Below are 16,982 nucleotides of genomic sequence, written 5' to 3'. Positions count from 1 at the left end.
AAAGCACATCACATGATCCCTCCTGGGACTCGGAACAAGGCCAACCCGCTCATATTTACTTTGCTCAAATCAAATATTGATTTAGCATACACTAACTTTACTGACACACACGCAGGCAGGCTCTCAAACACATACAGCTACTGGGAAATTAACATCGAACCCAACGAATAAAAACCAGCAGATTAGGATTGAATATTTTATATTTGTAATAACTTTTGTCAATAGCATTTTTTAATACAAGTTTGAATCTTTTTTAATAGAAAAAAATAAAAAAGCAAATTGAACCACAATTTTTTCAACAAATTACTCTAGACAATTAAAATACACAATCAGGACGATTTGAAAGGCTCTGGAAAACAAATATCCATTGTTACTAATCCCTTAGATACATAGTATTCAGCTCCTTTTGAACATCAGCACAATTAAAAGCTTTTTGAAGGATTACATCACTTTAAAGCACAACGAAGAGAAGACAGATAAACTTTGAACGGAATGTATGTTAAACCTTTAACGATGAGGTTTAAAGGCCTATGATGAGGTCCTTATATATATAAACAAGTATATAAGGTTTAAGAGTAAGGCTTTGGTCAGTATTCATGTTGGTCGAAATCGACTTCCTGGTTTTTTTAAGCTACCACAAAACACGGGGCTCACACGCAGTCCGCACTGTTGTCCCTCAAAGCGTTCAGGTTACCCGTCTTAATCCTGAACGTGGTTCCTGGCGGCCCCTCCGTGATGGCAGGGGCCAGAGCATCAGCTCCTGGCGCCGCTGGGCCCTTCGCCCTCGTCGATGGGGTCACTGGCCAGAGAGGGGCCAGCTGTGTCGTCCTTCCTCCAGCTGTGGTCCGGCGTGACCCTCCCCGCCGCCGCCGGCCGCCGCTGCTCTGCTAGCTGCAGCAGCGCTCCCACCTGCTCCTCGTCCTGAGCCGGGCCGGGCCGGAGGCTGTCCCGCAGCCAAGCCCGGTACTGGGGGCCGCAGGGAGGGGGGTGGTCGGTATGGAGGAACAATGCCGTTACTTATACAATCCATAAACCGTATTACTCAAACCGATGGATACAATGATAATTATTATTTATTAAATAATAAATGTATGAATTGATTAGTTCATACTGAAATGGAAGTTTTAGTTTTTTTTTAGAGATTTAGCAGAGATACATATATTTGGCGTACTACAATGTAATAACCTATAGATAAAATCTGCATTATGACTAAATTCAATGAAATGACAAGGATACATATTAGATATTGCATGATTGAAGGGGGTCGTTTTGTATCCTTTTTGAGATGGAAAAAGAAAAAAAGAAAGCACCCATCGCCCTGTTTTTGTTCATGTGCCCATTATAGATAGCAACATCTTGTAGCTGCTGGACACGCTTTTACTTTGAAACACACAGATTTGTGGCTCTAAAATGAACATAAAGGCATATCATATTAACATTGGTGAGAATTGCTTACATTCAGCCCGATAGTGTTGTCTCAGCCAGTCAACAGGGTACAAAATACGAGCTATGGTGGGTCTGTGAATATATATTCTGCCAGTATGACTAAACCCTAAAAAAGCCAACCAAAGCCAGCTGATTTCCCCACAGATTGTCAGAAATCGTGCCGCTACATCTACCCAACAGAAAAAACTGAAGTTATGATGCAAGGTGGTGACCGCCACACTGAACACGTGACAGTTAATGCAATCCCAGCAAATCCCCTCCAGTTCCCTTTACTCGCTGAGACAACTCGGCCAGCAGCTATTTAGCATGTTTAATTGGTATTGTGACACAAGTGAGTCACTTGTGTCAAAGTGATTCTAATCTATTTTATTTAAATGTACAATTTATAGTATGGGTGAATTAAGCATAATTTACTGTAGAACAATGGATGAAGCGGTATTTTCAAGTGCCCATATTATTTGCAAATATTATTTGCTATTTTTCATTCATGAACAATGCAAGGTTATGTATTGTATTCACTTGAGATTTGCCCTTGTTTTTCTGAATTAACAAGTTTATTATCTCAGAATTCTGAGGAAAGCTTTCATGGCAAAAAATGTTTTTCTGAATAACGTGATACCTCAAAATCGCAGGATAAGCACTCATTCAGCTAAGAGCTAAATTTCATAGAAGCCAACATGTCCTGCCTGTTTAAGCAAGTTTTATTTTGGTTTATTTTTTAGACAATAGGATATCGACCCCCTACCTTAAGTTACCTTTGTAGGGTAAGGCTGATTAGCAGAAGCAACCATACTTCATGCGGTCCCATTCATCCAGAAAAACAGAGCAGATATTTTTTTATCCATTAAACTTTTCTCTGAATGCTGAGATAATTACGACGTTAATTCAGAAAAACAAGAGCAGAATTCATTTTCTCAAGTGAATGCCTTAGGCTTCCGTAATTATAGTGTGCACGTGGTATCAATATGAATAAGCACGTAACTCTTCAAAGTGAAAGTAGAACCACTGAACGCTCAGCCGTAGGGGTGTAACGATTCACGATAAGAATCTGTAACCGGTTGGATTACCACAGAAGCGACTACATTGATACATGGGCTCCTGAATCGATTTAAAATGACCAAGAATAGGTCGATGCGCAGATTTAAACGTTGCGAATCGGTTGAATGAAGCTTGAGCCTGATATTAAAGGGTAATTCCGGTGTAAAATGGATTTGGGATATGTTTTGTATGATAACGAGTTGAAACTTTAGTTTTGGAGCACAAAAAACGCATATAGACGCTTTCTTCAGTTGGCTGTTTTAAGCCGATTCTATCAAAACCCTATAAACTTGGAACGATGGGGGCACTGGTTATGGTAAAAACAAAATCGCTATTTTAAACCACTTAAAAGGCTAAAAGTAGCCCGACAATTCTTTGGTAGTATATTAAGGGTCTTAACATATAAAACGAGGCCTTGAGAACTTTGTAAGTGTACAGATTGTTTATTAAAAAGGACATTTTATACACACAATACCATCAGTAGATCACCCGTCTACGCCATTTTGTTTTTATGACTCGATAAGTAGATTGGAGAACACAGAGCTTGCGTGTTGCTGACGGATGTCACAATCTCTGTGTTTGTCAATCTACCTATCGAGCCTTAAAAACAAAATGGCATCGACATTTATAGCGTTTCGATAGAATCGGCTAAAAAACAGCCAACTGAAGAAAGCGTCTATATGCGGTTGTTGTGCTCCAAAACAAACGTTTCAACTCAACAAAACATATACCAAATCCATTTTACACCGGAATTACCCTTTCAGACAGCATTGTCAACTCATTTCATTCCATTTCCATACAGATCTGAAAAAAAAAATTTAAGGAAGTGGGCGGATCCGTGTGTGTGTTTGCGCGCGTCTCTGCATCTCGCTAGCATGGAACAACTGTCCGGAGTTGTGTGCAAGCGAAAATCAGCCATATTAAAAATAGAACAATGCAACATGTCCGAAAACAGTGAAATGATTTTCGGTGCACCAGCGAATCGGAAATCAAACGTGTGGAACACCTTTGGGTTTTCTAAGAAGGAGGGGAATATTGACAAAAGCCTCGCTCCTCGTTAATTTGTGGTTTCTTCGACCAATCACATTGCTACAAATGAATTATTTTTATCGACCAATCAGTTCGCTCCAATTCTTAGAGCAATCTGATTGGTTGAAAAATTTATATTTTGTGTACCATAGCCATGTAACTAGAGACGTGCCAGCATGCTTGCGAGGCATGAATAAAGGATCACCGGTGAGGTTTAGGACCCTGCCGCCAACCGATGATTCCTATTGGCCGATGTACCGCTGTCGGTGATGACCCATTTCAGTCATTCATTCATTCATTCATTCACTGTGTGGCGCGTGTACCTCAGAGACGCTGGTCGTCTGGTACTCCTGCAGCTGCTGCTGGAAGCCCGCGTTTGGACCCACAAAGGGGCGGACGGCTTTCACGGCGGTCAGGCACTCCTCCCAGCCATAGGGTGTGACCGTCATCAGGTAGGCGACCACTACGGTGGTGCTGCGCGACACACCTGCCAGGCTGGGGGAAGAGTACGGTATCCACATGAGACGAGTGAGGGGGATGGGTTGGTTGGACCCTGAAAAGCCTTACTTTGATAATGGGGAGACTTACCAGTGAACCAGACAAGAGCCCCCTTTTAGCCGACACTCATGGATGAAGGCGATGCACTCTTTAAAATACTGTGACCTGAAAACATGAACAATTAGCATGGAGATAACACACACACACACACACACACACACACACACACACACACACACACACACACACACACACACACACACACACACACACACACACACACACACACACACACACACACACACACACACACACACACACGCGTATATTTAGGTATTATTGTGGTAAGTACTGATTTCGAACAAGAAAATCCCTTTTTTGCCAGGTGTTTGAATTAAAAGTGGAGCCTGGAGGATATTTCAGGTTAGAGATTATAGGATATGAAAGAGAACAGAATGAACTGAAACCCTAGAGCCCACCCCCGACTAAGCATCAGCCACATCTCTCTGCATCCTAAAGTGAACACGGCTTCTGGTGAGAGGGGGCCCGCTTTGTTTGGGTTATTTTCAAAATAAGTGCATGTATTCTGCTTTATTTGACTTCAGAAAGACTAAGGTTAGTTCCAATCAAAAATAAAACCAATAAGTACCCAGTTGCACTATGAATACCTAAATAAGGAAAAAACATATATTCCTAATAGATATAATAATTGCATCTTGATACAAGCTATAACATAAGCTAGAAGAATCACTTGCGTGCATATCTTGACAAGACAATACACAGAAGACACAAAACAAAAATCAGTTCTTCATGGAAAGGCCAGCGCGTAGCTACCAGGAAACAGTGGCGGTGCATTGCACAATGAAGAAGCTCATGGCAGCTAGGACCCTGGTCTCCTGGGGAGTACTGACTGGTTACTCAACAGCCAACAGACTTGTGCTAAAATAGATAGACGCTGCCCTTCTTCCTTCTTCCTGCCATCCAACTCCAACCTCTTCTAAAGATGTCCTCTCAGCACTTAAATCTGTCTTTCTGCCTAGAGGCTTCCGGCCATCTCGTTTCATTTGCAGAATACTGAATCTGGTGTGCGTGATATCAGGTTGTAACTGGCCGACGTGAACGTATTCCAGGAGACTCTGATTGCCAGCTAATCATGTCCATGATGCTTTTACTCTGCAGCCATGACCCTTCTGGCTGTGTGACTGGCTCTATCCTGTGCCACGTCACATAGAGTGTGAATGTTTAACCATGCATGACAGAGGGATGATATTTAGTCAAAACATGAAATGCCATTATGAAGCAGTTCTTGTTTAAGGACGCCTTAAAGTAGACTGAGGATCCTTAAATCATTCTAACAGGTACCACAATCACCATCACAAATGCACAGGGCTCAGCCAAATTAGCCTTGCTGAATAAAGGCGATAAACAAGTTCAATAATGACCCAGCAAATAGCGGCAAAACACCATCAAATATTAGATATTGTATATATTTATCAACAGAGATTGAAAATCCGAACCTACAGAGTGGTTACAAAGCAAAGCATCTAAAAGTCTAGGTTTGTGGTGACAAATTAAGAGAGGGCCGCAAATGTGGCAGCACCTCCTTATCTGATGTGGCAAGGTTGAGTGTTTACATATCTATTTAGCCGTGGGCTGTAGCTTTGGATAACCCCGAAATGATAGTGACAAAGACCATCACGCAACACGTTTAAACCTGTGGAAGATTGGAGATTGTTGGAGATTAAGATAAAGGGCCTCTAAACCCAGCCAAAACTATTTCTGAAACTCCACATGAAACAAGGAGATGGACCCAACCCTAGGATGTCGTCATGACGACAACACGCTGTCAGTTGGTCTCAGCCCTCCAATCAGTCACCCCAGAGATTGTGACAGAGGGGTTTTATTACGGTCCTGGGTGGTCGGAGGCCACAGCCAGATGGCACTGCAGGGTTTCCTTCCTCTGCTGCCTGAGGGAACACTCCTTGATTGCGACAGGAGGTCAGACACCCCGCAACCCAGCCCAATCAGCAACGTCCAACCGAATAGCCCAAACCTCAATCCTCATTAACCTCCGGTCGACCCAAGTCGGTTCCCCGCGCTGCGACTTGCTGGTGCGTCTCATAGGCCGCAACACCCTACGGCGCGCTGGTTCACTCAAAAGTGGACGTAGAGGTGGGTCAAATCCCTTGGAAGCCTCAGCCTCTTCCCCGTCTTTGGCATCACACCCTGTAGATCTAATCGTTCTCTCTTGAGATCATGCTAGCTGATCGCTAGATGCAAAAATAAAAGTGTAAGCTAAATAAGTATGTAATGGAAGTTCAAAGGAGCTGTTCTGATATAGCATGTGCCGCCTTAAAATGGTTAAGGGATTGTTTCATGGATGAGCATTGCTCAGGTGTCTTAAACAACCCAAAATGAGATGGTGCTATAAAGTATCAATACACACATGTTAGTTCTGTTGCCAAAAGCAGCAGCCAAGGAAATGATTTGGCATAGGAGCGTGACCTCTTGTCACCATGACCTCCACAACAAGAGAGAGCCATGGGTGGAGGAACAACTCATAATTATTTCAACAGTGTGTGTCATCTCCTAAAATGACACACACACACACACGTGTGCGCATTCTCAAACACACGCACACTTTAGGCACTTTGATTATGATGGTATGTACGTACGTATTAATAGGATTAAAAAATGGTTGGCAACCAAATCAATGATTCAACAACAACCAAAAACAACACAACCAAAAAACACAATTTTATTTAGGGTGAGCTTTTTTCATTGATTTCCTAACTGTCGAAGTATCTTATGGAATCGTGACTAATGGAACCGTTGGTCCTGGGCTGTTGTCACGCCCTGGAACCACAGCCAAATGTCCTTCAAACAAATTGAAGGACCAACCAACTAAACCAACTAAACAACATCTGTTGTTAAAAAACTTTTCATTGGTCATTAATCTCTACAACAATAATAAAATTGACTGATTAATTGCATCCCTTTCCGAGGATTATTTTTATTGTTTGTGTGTGTGCGTGTTGAGTGTGCCTGCAGTGCAGTGTGTGCATGCTTGCTGAAGATGTGTGTGTGTGTGTGTGTGTGTGTGTGTGTGTGTGTGTGTGTGTGTGTGTGTGTGTGTGTGTGTGTGTGTGTGTGTGTTTACCCACAGGTTCTGGCTGGATGCATCAGCTGCATTTATACATAGGTAGGTCTTATCCTGGAACAAGAATAGAACAAGAGAGGCAAAGAACTTAAATTAAACACTTTTTGTTTAATAGTTAAGTCGCTTAACGACAAACTAGGAGGGTAGAAGGTGTACTCATTATGAATATTGTCTGACTAATGGTCGGACTAATACGTCTACATAAAAAAATGCAAGCTACGTTTACAACAACCAAGGTCGAAGATAGTGATGCGTACTTCATATTTAATGAAAAAATTGACCATATGATAAGAGATTTTATGGAACACAGTGCCATTGAGTCCATCATTGTAAATGCAAAATAGCTTAATCTAAGAACAAAGACCACAGCACTTTTATAAATGAATCATCACTACCCCCAAGTGGCTATCAATACTCATTACAACTATCCGATTATTGACAACCTATGGCCAGTTCACTTGAAACATCTAAAAAGAAGAGGTAAAAAGGTCACCTTCCTAAAAATAGAATAATGTTCTGCAGAGGACAAGGTTTTGACACTTGGTGCTATGCCTCACGAGATGAGACCTCTCACCTCCAACACAGGCTTGGCATTGTTGTACACCGATAGGATATGGGTGATGCCATTCTGAGACAGGCTCCCTCTGTTTTCTGAATCTGGGAGTGGAACGGGAGACAGAGAGAGAGACAGAGAGAGAGAGAGAGACAGAGAGACAGAGAGAGAGAGAGAGAGAGAGAGAGAGAGAGAGAGAGAAAGAGAGAGACACACCCACACACACACACACACACACACACACACACACACACACACACACACACACACACACACACACACACACACACACACACACACACACACACACACACACACACACACACACACAAAGACATAATGAGAGACAGCGAGACCCAGAGAGACAGAGAAAGAGACAGAGCAAGAGAGAGACAGATAGAGAGAGACAGAGACACATACAGACAGACAGGCAGACAGATACACAGACAGAGAGAGATCAACTTTAATACTTTAGCAAATTCCACAACGGTTAATAAAGACTTTTCCAACACCCAGATTACGATATGACTGCCTCTTTGGGGTCAGGGGGGGGGGGCTTACTGGAGTGTTGATTACTAGAGAGATCTATTCTCAGCCTCAGTGCATAGGCCCCCGTATACGGTATGGTTGAGGTGGATCCAGGTCAAAGAATGGAATGCTATGGTTTTGGTCACTGGATTCCTTTAGCCCTCTGCAGTGGCGGTTCTAGGGGCGGGGTCACAGGGGCCCTGGCCCCTGCTGAAATCTGATTGGCCCCTGACGTGCCCCCCCCCCCCCCCCCCCGTCAACAACTCAGCCCAAGGCCGATACTGCCCCTGAATGTAGCATGTGGCCCCTTAATGGCCCCTGTTTCAGAAAAATCCTAGAACCGCCACTGGCTCTGTTCTTGTGTACTGTGACGTAGGTGGGCTACTGATAATTCAGACAGTCCTCAAACAGAACATGAAAGTCAAAGAGCTGTCTGCGATAGTCCTATCAAATGACATTTGAGATAAGTAACAGCTGTGATTTGTGATTGAATCGGAAACATCGACCCTAATGATGCAAACGTTACATTTGGAACATATTGTCCAAGTTTGAGAAGTTGTTTGGGATGTTACTGTTGTCGCACAAACATTACTTATTATTATACAAATAAAAACTGTAACCCGTGCATAAGAACTTGACCTTATTTATCACTAGCACGTCCATAGTTTTTACATTCCTACAATACAGCCTTTTAAGAATAGTCTATAAGCATAACCTGTTTATCATCTATAAACATTTTAAAACCTGCTTAATACAATTAAAAACACTTAAAGTTTAATCTGCTTTTCTTACCTCTTATGTTTCCCAAGTAGAGTCCATCAACCACCTGTGAAAAAGCCGTTGCAGTCATATTAGGTTACTGTAGTAACGTGACTCCTCATACAGTGCATACCCATAAGCGTTGGAGCTCTAGCTGTGCCTGTGATACAAGGCACTGCTAACTCCATAAGCTGGGTTTAGCTTGCTATACTGGCAAAGTCCAGAATGGGCTTAAAGATTTAACGTCCAGGGACAGGTCTGTGCCAAGAAATAATACTAAGGCCAGAAGTGATGAGGCAAGTTTATAAGGGCAAGGAGGCGTGATTATAAGGGCAATGTGCTAATCAACGGTTGGTAAGGTGTTTTTAATTGATAATTTGAGAGACATTCCTTAATAGCTTGTATACAACTGTAAACTTAAATTATATAAGTATTAAAACCAAACCAAATCCAGATCTTTACTTATACCAATATCATAATTCATATGCATACATTTCACCTGCTCTACATATTGATAAAGGCTGGACTAGTGACTAGATTTGGCAGTGCCCGATAAGGTTGGCATTTATGCAGACGCAGTGTCTGGTCAGGGGGACGGGGAGTAAAATGGCATGTCCTTGTTATCTTGTTTTAGGAACATTAAACACTTTTTCTTCTCATTTGCCTAATTACTTGGGCCACATGATTCACCTCCTGATATTGAGTATTTAGGTCCTGTAGGGTAAATACACATTTAGCCTGGCATGACCTTATGGTCGGCCATGTTTTTTCGTGAATCAACACATCAACGCGACGAAGTAATTGTAACACATTACCCTCACAATGTGGTGGTACTTCACACGTTACTCAGCATTTACATAACATGTGTTACTAGTCTACTCGCTGCACGACAGCCTAACGTCACGTGATTGATAATAAACCCATGCCCTCGGGTCCAGGCGACCACAAAGATACTTCACGTCACTTGCGATCAAAACATGTGTGGAATACACAAATCCTACCTTGTTCATGCCATTACCCATGTCGACTTCCCAGCGGGGACCCTTCTGTGTTCTGTGCACCGTTGTTGTGGCAATGTATTGCTTGCAAACCTCGATTTTTGCAACAGCAATTCGACCTTTGACGTGGGGAATGCTATCTATTATTGACCCACTGCTGTCTATGTGTTTTGCAAAGCCATTATGCCGTGTAAGCCCTCACAATAAACAATATTATGGACAGAGTAGTTCCGTTGCATTGGTCTTCCGGGTACTTTTTGAACGAATCCAGGCGCCGATTCATCCGGTAAGTGACATCACGGCAACAGTGAGATCATTACAGGTTCCGCTTTCATAATCGATATTAGTTACGTACTTACATTTCTACATTATCCAGCATTTTAATGATATGATTGAAAAAAAATAAGAATTTCTTCTTGAAAGATTTGTTTAGACACTGAGTTGGGGTAAGCCTAGTACCCCGACGGTATTTTTTTTTTTTTTTAAATCATACAAAATAATATCAGTTATACATTGAGCTTCTTCTAACATGCTAAATATTACTTTCACTTAAAACACTGATCGTAGTGCAAATATGCATGTCATTGTCCATTTGTACAATTGTGATCAAATATAAATAGAGAACAATTTGTTGTATTCTATATGCATACCCTATATGTAAAGTAAAGTGGCCACAATTGACTTGACAACACATCCTGGGGTAACATAGGAACTTTTATTCTCATCTCTAAAATACATAACGACCGTAAGAGGAAGAGGCCTTCCAGAATGCAGAGTCTGAGGTAATTTGAAGAATTGATAAATACAGAGATATCTGTTTGGACATATCCTTGTGTCGTCTGTCGTCTTATTTTATAGGGTGGCGGTGATTGATGGTCCCTTTGGGCGATTTACTTCTTCCATTGCTTGTTCTCGTAGTCCCACTGGGAAGAGAAGCCCTCCACTGGGTTGACCCTCATGTCAAGCATCCTCTGAAGCTCCTTCTCCTTCCACTCTTTTTCAAAAGTGTGAGGCACCGGGCCGTACACTGTGGAGAAAACAACGGTCAGCACCACTCAAAAACAGCAGACTCACAGTACAGGAGGCCACGGATACAGCGGCCATTTCTGCAAGAGACGATGCTCAATACAAATCCATTGTTGCTCTTTTGATGAGGCTTGACTCAACAGTAATTGAACTCAATATTTAAACTAGAGGACGAGGCTTACTAGGGTATACACACACAACATTCAAAAGAGAGAATTTCAACTAGCGATGGGCAACGATCGTCGAATAGTCACGTAGAATATCAAATAATGAAGGTGACTATCGTTATTTATTACACGGCTCTTCTCAATGCTGTTGAACGTTTCGTTCACTTGCATGGGCCTTCACAACTTCCGGCGGTGAATAATTCACCGTTGCTAAGCATATAATGACCGCTGTCAAGGAAAGTTGATTTTTTTCTTCTATTTTATCGCTCCGGCAGTAGTCTGGTAACTTATCAACCCCAGCGTCCTCGGTTGCTAAGCCACGTCAATGTCTTATTGGCGGACAATTTCTCTGCTGATCAACACTACGAATGCTGGTAACAAATAAATTGTAAAAAGACACAACGTGTGAAGTTAATTTTGATGTTGAGTGTTGATGGCGCAGTTGTTGAAATAAACAGATTGATATCATACAAATCATAGAAGCCTCTCCCTGTGTCATTGTGTGTGCATGTATACAAGGTGCGTTTGTGCGATCGGAGTACTTGATTGACCGATTTTCGAATATTATATGAATACTTCTCAGCAAATATCGAATAGTATTTTTGCCAGAAATGCACATCCCTTATTTCAACCAATCTGCATCACACCTTGGACGTGGTACATTCGTCAATTATTAGATCAATTAGATCTAAAGCTTTATTTGTCCCACAGGTTGCCATATTAGAAAATTGTCTTTGAATGAAGGCAGTCTGTTCTCTAATTGTGTCTTATCAAGTCTTAACAATGACTCAATAATTTTTAATCACAAGTCTTATCAATGACTAAATTGTTTTTGATACACACCGAACTTCCTCTGCCACAGAACCACCAGGCCGGTCAAGCCGAAGAAGAAGAACATCCCCGCGACCACCGACTTCCACTGTGCACTGCCCTGGTTCATCTCAGCAAAGCTCTGATTGAAGCTGATGCGGTACACTGTCAACATTGCACACAAAAACCCATCAACTCATTTATAACAAAACCAATTTTCGTGCACCTCATTGTTGACATTGAAACTTACAAACATCAAATCATCAGAACATCATACTTTTGTAATGGTTGTGTTTATGACAATAAACCATCTTGAATGGCCTTGAATCTTGAATAAACCATGAAACACATAGGGTTGGATGGGCAGTCTTACGTGCGATCTTCTCCTCATTGGAGAGCGTGGCCCAGGAGCCCTTCTCCTTCTCCTTCAGGGACTTCTGCTCCGAGCTCAGGTCCTGCACATAGCGGATCTCCGGCAGAGGGTTCTCCCGCCGGTCAAAGTAGGCCGGCAGGGCATAGTCATCTACCTTCGCGACTCCTGCATGGCGGGGAGAATACTAAAGGAGTCAGGTTCGGCTAACTAGCTATAGTCATTCTATCAAATGTGTATTGATTAGTAATAAGGAAAATGCTTTTGAAAAAAAATGGATGCAATAAAAAGGCTGGTGCACACACCCACACTGAAATCAGTTATTTGAATTATAAAAAAAAAAAGTAAAAGATCAGAAGGTTATTGGAAAGGTCATCACCTTTCATAGCTGTCAAATGCCTATCTTGCCCCAGTACCCTTCAGTTTTTAAAAACAGCCACGAGCATTTTGTCAGTGAACATTTTAGTGCAAAGGGGTGGCTATCTTTTGGTTGCAAGTTCTTCAACTCAAAAGTTAGGAAGACCAAGGACAAGTTAGGAAAATCATATGGAAAGCAGTGACCTACCATGTCCCCCACGTACACAGACCGATGTGGAAATGGCACGTCTGCCAACAAGACGAAGGGCTCTGGCGGCCAGCATTCTGTTAAATTAGATTATATGAAGTAGGGTTATCTTCTTGGGCCCATTCAGAATGTACACAACTTGGAACATTTTATTAAAACTAGACAAGTTTGCATAATAAAAATATATTGTTTGCAGTAAGACAATAGATTATAGGAAAACGACTATGTAATACACTTCTGACGAGGAATACATTCATAATTGATCCACTTAGCCATGCAACAACATTATAGCTGTCAAAATCCAATTACAATTAAATAAACGTGAGGTGCATACTGCAGCAATGACTGTCCGACCAAATAGTAAAGCGACTAGTTCGTCCCTCAGACTGTCTCTACAGCGATACATGGATCAATCAACTCAATGTTTCGCAAATGTTGCCTCATATTGTGCAGCAGTATATACTAACATAGCCCAGGCGAATTCCGTCTAAACGTTATATACCTGTACAGTGCAGCTAGGCTATCGGATAGCACAAGGTCACAGCGCCCGGTGCAAAACCAGCGCTAAACCACTGGTTCGTCAGGGTGGAGCGATCTCTATTTAACCTAAAGACTTAGAGGACTAGGTCAGCGTTAAACAGGGCCCCTGGACCATCAACCCTACAAGATGCACCACCATATATACCCCGGTCCCCGCTCCGGATGATAGCCGTGTGCTAACCAGAACTAGCCTCGAATGTAACCCAGCCGCTACTCTTCCTCCTCCGCCCTAGTCAATGTCAAACATCACTAATCGCTTCTGGTCAAACCCACTCGTTCCGCATCCACTGAGTGATCAGCTAATACATCCTTCGCTGTGATAAACAACGTGAACGTAGTTCGCAGTACATTTCGAGAAGTATATAGTAGAGGAAATAAACAACCTACTGTGCCGTTGTTGCTTGCTTTTGCGTTAACCTAGCCGTAAAGGGAGTGCGACGGGCAGCGGAAAGCCGTGCAGCTTAACGGGGTGTCGTAACTTGGTGCCGTAAATATAAACTGAGTGTCGTGACGTCTTTGCTTTACGGTCGCGCTCACTGGGGGAAGCTGTCGTCACGTCGTCGCTTTACGGTCGCACTGACTGTACCGAGTTGAATCCACCTGTGCCGTCGGTACCGATGCAAAGATTAGATACGGACTGTCGGATTCTCTGATGCTTGTGTTGGATTAGAAGAAGTGAATATTTGTCTGTTTGACTGCGGGCTGTATTTGCACATCTTTTCTGGCCCAAAGCTCTCCACCTACCCTGGGATAGAGGGTGTCACATGCACCGGAATGAGATCCAGCTAACGCTAGTAGCCTAAAAACGACTTCCACTGCTATTTAGCCCATATATCTGAACTATTCTGCCTGGGACTTTGGGGGTGATTTAAACATGCCGATCATACTGACCACGCAGGCGTACTGTAAAATGCTTTTACACGCTGCCAAATACCCCCACTGCGCCGTGAACGGGTTGCTAGTGGCAGAGAAGACGAAGGATAACAAGAAAGACCCCTCTGCCCCCGTCCTATGTGTTGACTGCGTGCCGCTCTTCCACGGGACTCTGGCTCTTGCGCCCATGCTCGAGGTGGCTCTCACACTGGTAAGTCAATGGATGATGGTCACATTTAAAAGGTTACATCTAAACCAGGCTTTGCTTTGAATGTCTGTCACGTTTATACTTTGGTTGTGAGACTTTTGGTTATGTTCACAGATTGATACTTGGTGCAAAGAGAATCGATATTTCATTGCTGGGTATTATCAAGCCAATGAACGCACCAAGGACTTCAGGTAACAAAGTTTGGAGGTTCATATTGAAAGCAGAACTAGGTATAGTGTTATACTGTGCTTGTCAAAGTGTTTTTATTTTTATTTACAGACCTAACCAGGTTGCTGAAAAAGTTGCTGCCCGGATAGCTGAGAACTTTGGCGAAACAGCCATTGTGATGGTAATAACAACCAGAGGTTTGGATGAATACGAACGAATCTCCCAGATGAGTTATTGGAGTCTTTCTAATTTCGATTTTACTTTTCCTTCAGGTGGATAGCAATAGACTGACAATGAGTTGTTTTGAGCCCATTGTTGTGATATTCGACCACCACGAGAACAAATGGAAGAGCAGAGATGTGAATCAGTAAGTTTCAAGCTAGACAGTGTGACCATCACACCATTGATATCCCCAGTTTTCTGTAAATGATCAGGCGTGACATTTTGGATGTATATCGTTTTCCAATGGAGCCTTTGAGGCACACAATTTACGCCTTTCGCTGACATGTCATTGTATAAGGTATCCAGAAGCTTGCACAGTACTCGAGTGAAAAGGGAAGTTATGTGCAATCATGTGGATGTGCAATACATACAAATGGCTTCACTTAAAAGTAGGGCTGCTCGATACAAAAAAGATGCTGTACAGATGATAATGTACAGATATGTATCAAGCTGTTCTGCACTTTCTATAAAACATTTAATGAAAAGAAAAATAAATTGAAAACTTGATTATATTAGTTTTGTGATCGTGTGACGCTAGAAATCGATCAAAATTTGATTAATCTCCCAGCCCTACTAAAAGGCGTTGTGTGCGGTGGGTTTCAGGGACTGCTTTGAGGATTGGTGTGAGGCCCAGAAGATCACTTCTTCCTTGCTTGAAGGCCGCTCCTACGAACAGCTGATTGACTTTGACAACCATCTGGACGACCTGAGGAACGACTGGACCAACCCAGTGATAAACAAGTCTGTGTTGGACCTGTGCTAGATCCAAGCCTTGAGCGTATCGGACATGGACAGAGATACTGCCGATACAGCATGCATGATGCTACTCAACGCGTAGCACCGGGAACAAAAAGTACTAAAGGCTTAACTTTTCAAGGTCTCTCGCGTTGATGGGAGACTTGTGGGAGCATTGATGGCCAAATGTTTCAAGGGCAAGCTCATTGGTACTGTACGCACTGTTGGTGTGCTGCCACTCCCTGGAGTATGGGATGCTGAGGGGATTACCGTAGTTTTCTCTCAGAATGAAACTTAACATTTATTTCTTCTCCAATGTTTCCGATTTAGTTTATTTCATAATTGTTTTGCGTAACGAATTTTTAGAAAAGGTAATATATTTTGTCCTGTAATTTCAGGGTTAAGCTGTGGATACAATGATTGATACTGAATCTTATAAAAAGTTATAATGGTAATTTACTAAATGCAGATTTATTAATAATGTTAATACATAGCTAATATAGACGGAGCCAGAGAAACTAATTGTCTGTGTCCAATCATAACTGTAATGTTAGAATGACTGTTGGATATGTGTTAATGTCGATGGACTTATGATATGGTTATAAGAACTAAACCATGCAGGATTGATAGATGCTGTATGAAATGTATTTTTTTTTCTATTGATGTCAGAGAAGGGCTGGTAATCTACGTGTGCAGCTCTGCTCAGTCTTTCTCTCCACAGATATGTCTGTAATCTCTTTGCTCTATTTCATTAAACTTGTTAACTTGTCGACTTGTGAGGTTCCCAGTCCAATGAGACGCAGACCGGGGCTAAGTTGCACACATTTGGATCTTGGAGGGCAGATCAGAAGAAAGTCATTTCTGAATTCTTCATAGAAATCTTTTAGAGGCTGCAATGTCTCCTTAAAATTCGTGATGAGGATATCTGATCCCTAATTTAAAAAACAGCACTTCTGTCTAAAATTGACTTAAAAAAGTTATTCATTTTTAAAGGCATCATCGAGGCAAACATTGAAATTCAGTTTCGGCAACACTTTGCAGCTTAAAATTTTTATTTGCATTTATAATATGATACACTGGGATGTAATATTAAGTATGCAACTCGTCTGAAACTGAATGATAAGACAGTTTTATATTTTATTAATCCTAACTTGTCATTTTGTATTTGCTCATCACTGACAAACAATGGAACATGCACAATGCAGTAATTTGTGCCAACAGTGGGCTTGTTTTGGGGAAATCGAAGGCAGGCGCACCTTACCCAAAATGTAAGTCACAGGATTGATGCG

The 16,982-nt window shown here is 42.1% G+C and overlaps 3 protein-coding genes across 4 annotated transcripts; 1 reads left to right on the top strand and 2 right to left on the bottom strand.

The window, feature by feature from the left end:
- Positions 1 to 297: 297 nt before the first annotated feature.
- On the bottom strand, positions 298 to 10,300 carry dusp22a (dual specificity phosphatase 22a). Its single transcript, XM_030377221.1, has 7 exons — positions 10,013 to 10,300; positions 9,045 to 9,078; positions 7,746 to 7,828; positions 7,176 to 7,225; positions 4,102 to 4,176; positions 3,837 to 4,008; positions 298 to 966 (listed from the first exon to the last, which is right to left on the bottom strand). The coding sequence occupies exons 1-7, from the start codon at positions 10,031 to 10,033 to the stop codon at positions 754 to 756; spliced, it is 648 nt and encodes a 215-aa protein (XP_030233081.1). The 5' UTR covers positions 10,034 to 10,300; the 3' UTR covers positions 298 to 753.
- A 404-nt stretch (positions 10,301 to 10,704) lies between these two features.
- Positions 10,705 to 13,975, bottom strand: cox4i1 (cytochrome c oxidase subunit 4I1). 2 transcript variants are annotated; one of them, XM_030377224.1, is made up of 5 exons: positions 13,875 to 13,975; positions 12,948 to 13,024; positions 12,386 to 12,550; positions 12,046 to 12,177; positions 10,705 to 11,036 (listed from the first exon to the last, which is right to left on the bottom strand). In XM_030377224.1, exons 2-5 carry the CDS (start codon positions 13,021 to 13,023, stop codon positions 10,900 to 10,902), a joined length of 510 nt encoding a protein of 169 aa, XP_030233084.1. In that variant the 5' UTR covers position 13,024; positions 13,875 to 13,975; the 3' UTR covers positions 10,705 to 10,899. The 2 variants fall into 2 exon arrangements, with proteins under 2 accessions (XP_030233084.1, XP_030233085.1); XM_030377225.1 differs by having other exon boundaries at positions 13,871 to 13,968.
- Positions 13,976 to 14,031: 56 nt separating this feature from the next.
- emc8 (ER membrane protein complex subunit 8) lies at positions 14,032 to 16,462 on the top strand. The gene is made up of 5 exons (XM_030377222.1): positions 14,032 to 14,571; positions 14,683 to 14,759; positions 14,848 to 14,917; positions 15,009 to 15,103; positions 15,562 to 16,462. The coding sequence occupies exons 1-5, from the start codon at positions 14,362 to 14,364 to the stop codon at positions 15,719 to 15,721; spliced, it is 612 nt and encodes a 203-aa protein (XP_030233082.1). The 5' UTR covers positions 14,032 to 14,361; the 3' UTR covers positions 15,722 to 16,462.
- Positions 16,463 to 16,982: the final 520 nt, after the last annotated feature.

This window comes from Gadus morhua, chromosome 14 (genome assembly GCF_902167405.1).
Source record: "Gadus morhua chromosome 14, gadMor3.0, whole genome shotgun sequence".
Lineage (NCBI taxonomy): Eukaryota > Metazoa > Chordata > Actinopteri > Gadiformes > Gadidae > Gadus > Gadus morhua.
This window is presented reverse-complemented; position numbering and strand designations above follow the sequence as displayed.